Source organism: Triticum urartu, chromosome 5 (assembly GCF_003073215.2).
Source record: "Triticum urartu cultivar G1812 chromosome 5, Tu2.1, whole genome shotgun sequence".
Taxonomy (NCBI): Eukaryota; Viridiplantae; Streptophyta; class Magnoliopsida; order Poales; family Poaceae; genus Triticum; species Triticum urartu.
The window spans coordinates 3,915,650-3,919,368 of record NC_053026.1 but is presented as its reverse complement, the minus strand read 5'-3'; the positions used below and the strand labels follow the sequence as shown (position 1 = coordinate 3,919,368).

The 3,719-nt window shown below is 49.9% G+C and overlaps 1 protein-coding gene across 1 annotated transcript; it reads left to right on the top strand.

Moving 5' to 3' along the window:
* Positions 1-699: 699 nt before the first annotated feature.
* On the top strand, positions 700-3,436 carry LOC125555564 (sugar transport protein MST8-like). Its single transcript, XM_048718472.1, has 4 exons — positions 700-817; positions 908-1,230; positions 2,249-2,878; positions 2,975-3,436. Exons 1-4 carry the CDS (start codon positions 700-702, stop codon positions 3,434-3,436), a joined length of 1,533 nt encoding a protein of 510 aa, XP_048574429.1.
* The last annotated feature ends 283 nt before the right edge of the window (positions 3,437-3,719 follow it).

Sequence of the window (3,719 nt, the reverse complement as noted above, 5' to 3'; positions counted from 1 at the left end):
CTCGGTACAGGTTCCCAGATCGAACGCTTTAGTTCGATCGATGGATCGCTCCCAGGAACGACGTTCGGTCTGCATGCAATGCAAGCCTCCTGATAAAATTTGTAGCAAAGTTCTTTCATATTTCTGACGAAGTGCAGACCCATTATTCAGAAATTTCTTCACTATTGCAAAAACAAATGTGTTTCTAAAGTATCCAAGACTGGTCGTGTTCTAAAGGGCTTGACGCCATGAGTTCAAATATGTAAAAAGTTTCAAAAACGCAATTTTGGTTTTAAAAATATGAACCATCTAAATTGTCAAAAGAAAATGAAAATGTGTTTCGATCGGCATGCAGCCTGCTCGTGTCGGGTATATCCTCCCGATCAGGCCACACCCAACGGTGCGGTTTAGTGGCCGTTTCTCATTGAATATATCCCCCCGATCGCCACGTACTGCTGTTGAGCCGATGCAGTTTTTTTTTCCATACCATGCGTGCGTGCGTATATCCGTCCACCGTCTGATTTAATCCTCATCTTATCTACCGTCAAAAAGATAATCCTCATCTTATCCATTGAGATTAGTATCCAAGGACTCCTAACTATATATATATATATATATACACGAGCCAAACCAGCCTGCCCTTCAATAAACGACGTGCGACTTGATTACCACTGATCTGAAGCTAGGTTCTAGAGAGAAGTTATGGCCATCAGCGGGGCTATGCCGAAATCCGACGGCGACAAAAATTACCCCGGAAATATGACGGTGTTCGTCTTCCTCGCGTGCCTCGTTGCCTCGTCCGGCGGTCTCATCTTCGGCTACGATATCGGCATTTCGGGTAAGTCAATTCCACTCCACTATCCATCCGTCAGTCACATGTCACGGGCGTATAGATTAACCTAAGTTCAATCTTTTGATCGTGTGCTAGGCGGCGTGACGTCTATGGATCCATTTTTGATCCGCTTCTTCCCGTCGGTGTACGCCAAGGAGCAGGAGGTGGTGGACACGAACCAGTACTGCAAATTCGACAGCGTGCTGCTCACCCTCTTCACCTCGTCGCTCTACCTCGCGGCCCTCGTCGCCTCCCTCTTCGCGTCCATCATCACCCGGAAGCTCGGCCGCAGAGCCACCATGCTCGGCGGCGGCGTCGTCTTCCTCGTCGGCGCCGTCCTTAACGGCTTCGCCATGAACATAGCCATGCTCATCATCGGTCGGATCCTCCTCGGCATCGGCGTCGGGTTCAGCAACCAGGTACGTGCGTGCTTGATCTGTTGTTGAGGTAATGTTGCTTCGTTAGTCCGTTATAGGTAGACTAGTCCGTGCATCCGTGGGTGCGTGATCGATTCAAGTTAGAATGGTTCGTCGATTGATTCATAGGTCGACGGATTGTACAGTTTACTACTAGCTAGCTAGACCGATCGAACTGATTTATTTCTTCCGGCGACTCGATCGGCGCGTACGTTACGTGCGTAGCGCTAGATACGCGTGCATGCATGCATGCATGCATGCGTGCAGATTGGCCCGAGTAATTTGCAAGCCAAGTCGATAGTTTCTTTTATTAACGGACTAGTTTTATTTTGAGTCCTGCTAGTTCGTTTGCATATATCTCTCATCTGATAGTTGGTTGCCCGATTGAATTTTTTTTCTTTAGAAAATAATAAAGAGGATTGCATTAGATGCGTAATATGTTGATCGAGATGATGATAGTAGCCAGAGGATTGCATGCATGCATGGGTCGATCGGATCGGAAGGAATTTATTTATCTTGCAGGTAGATTAGATCGGATAGATTTGGACGTGCATGCTGGCCGGATACTCGCTACTTAGTTTGTTAGTAAGTTGGTGTGCATGGATCTAGTTTGTTGAACAGAAATCCTATTCTTAATAACTCCATGCCTGCCCAATGAGATAATCCTATTCTTGGTTTGCTAGTATTTTGTCCCATTTTTACGCATTTGCGGCCGCTGGCCGGTCGGTGTTTTTTTTTTATGTATGCATGGTTTTGGAATCTTTGGCGGTCCATTGTTTAGATTTCTACGATCACGCGTAAAAATTCAAGCGGAACTATCTTCGTTATGTTGTGGAGCATTATTATTCTTCAAGAGGAACTATGTTTATATAATATTGTAAAAAAAGTGTCATTATTACATTACATAGTATAAATCTCTGATATACGTATATGTGGACACCGGTAGATTTTGTCATGGCTGTCGTTATACTACATGTTGTTCACATGCATGCATGTTTGTCTGTTGTTGATGGATGTGCAGGCTGTTCCACTATACCTATCTGAGATGGCGCCGGCCAAGATGCGGGGCATGCTCAACATCAGCTTCCAGCTCATGATCACTGTCGGGATCCTCGCCGCCAACCTCATCAACTACTTCACCGCCAAGATCTCCGGCGGCTGGGGCTGGCGCATCAGCCTGGGCCTCGCCGCCGTGCCCGCCATCATCATGGCCGGCGGCTCCCTCTTCCTCCCCGACACGCCCAACTCCCTAGTCGCCCGCGGCAAGGAGGAGGAAGCGCGTGCCATGCTCCGACGCATCCGGGGCACCCACGACATCGGCCTCGAGTATGACGACCTCGTGGCCGCCAGCAAGGCTTCCAAGGCCATCGAGCACCCGTGGAAGACGCTCCTCGAGCGCCGGTACCGGCCGCAGCTCGCCATGGCAATCCTCATCCCCACGCTGCAGCAGCTCACCGGCATCAACGTCGTCATGTTCTATGCCCCTGTGCTGTTCAAGACCATCGGCTTCGGCGGCACCGCCTCGCTCATGTCCTCCGTCATCAGCGGTGGCGTCAACATGCTCGCCACCTTCGTCTCCATTGCCACAGTTGACCGCCTTGGCCGCCGCAAGCTACTCCTCGAAGGCGGCTGCCAGATGATCCTTGCCCAGGTACACTCACTTATACACAAGTAGCGTACATGCACGTAGCTACAATTCATTGATGAACTTGACATGACACGATTTAATTATATGAATGACTTGCAGTTTGTGCTTGGGACGCTGATCTGGATCAAGTTCGGCACAGACGGCGTGGCCACCATCTCGAGGTCCTACGCCATCGGCGTCGTGTTCTGCATCTGCGTCTTCGTGTCGGCCTTCGCGTGGTCGTGGGGCCCGCTGGGGTGGCTGGTGCCGAGTGAGATCTTCCCGTTGGAGATCCGGTCGGCGGCGCAGAGCATGGTGGTGGTCTGCAACATGGCCTTCACCTTCATCATCGCGCAGATCTTCCTCATGATGCTCTGCCGCCTCAAGTTCGGCCTCTTCTACTTCTTCGGCGCCTGCGAGCTCCTCATGACCTCCTTCGTCTACTTCTTCCTCCCCGAGACCAAGGGCATCCCCATCGAGGAGATGGACCGGATCTGGGCCACACATTGGTACTGGAAGCGCTTCGTCGAGGGCAATGGCGGACGCCGCAATGTCCAGTTGTCATCATCCAACGCCGTATGACCAACATCGATCGACTAGCTTGGTCCCATCATAGTTTTGGTTTATCTCCTTTAGCTAGCTAGAGCCCTCTTGGCTAGAGAGTAGAGACTGTTATTTATCATAGAGTTAATTAATTAGTTTTGGGAAAACTCAGTTAATTACGTGGATTAGTGCTGATGCGTAGCTGGAGAGATGACTCGACATTGTACTACTGCTGCCCTCATTCACATTGAGATTGAAGAGCATCGATTTAGCACGTACAAATCCATGCAGCAAAATTGTTCCATCGGACGCAGGAAATTAT

Excerpts from the sequence above, each read along its gene's own strand:
- LOC125555564 (XM_048718472.1), top strand. The coding sequence starts at position 700 with ATGCCGAAATCCGACGGCGACAAAAATTACCCCGGAAATATGACGGTG. Across the intron at positions 818-907 it reads CTACGATATCGGCATTTCGG|GCGGCGTGACGTCTATGGAT; the intron begins GTAAGTCAATTC and ends ATCGTGTGCTAG. Across the intron at positions 2,879-2,974 it reads GCCAGATGATCCTTGCCCAG|TTTGTGCTTGGGACGCTGAT; the intron begins GTACACTCACTT and ends AATGACTTGCAG.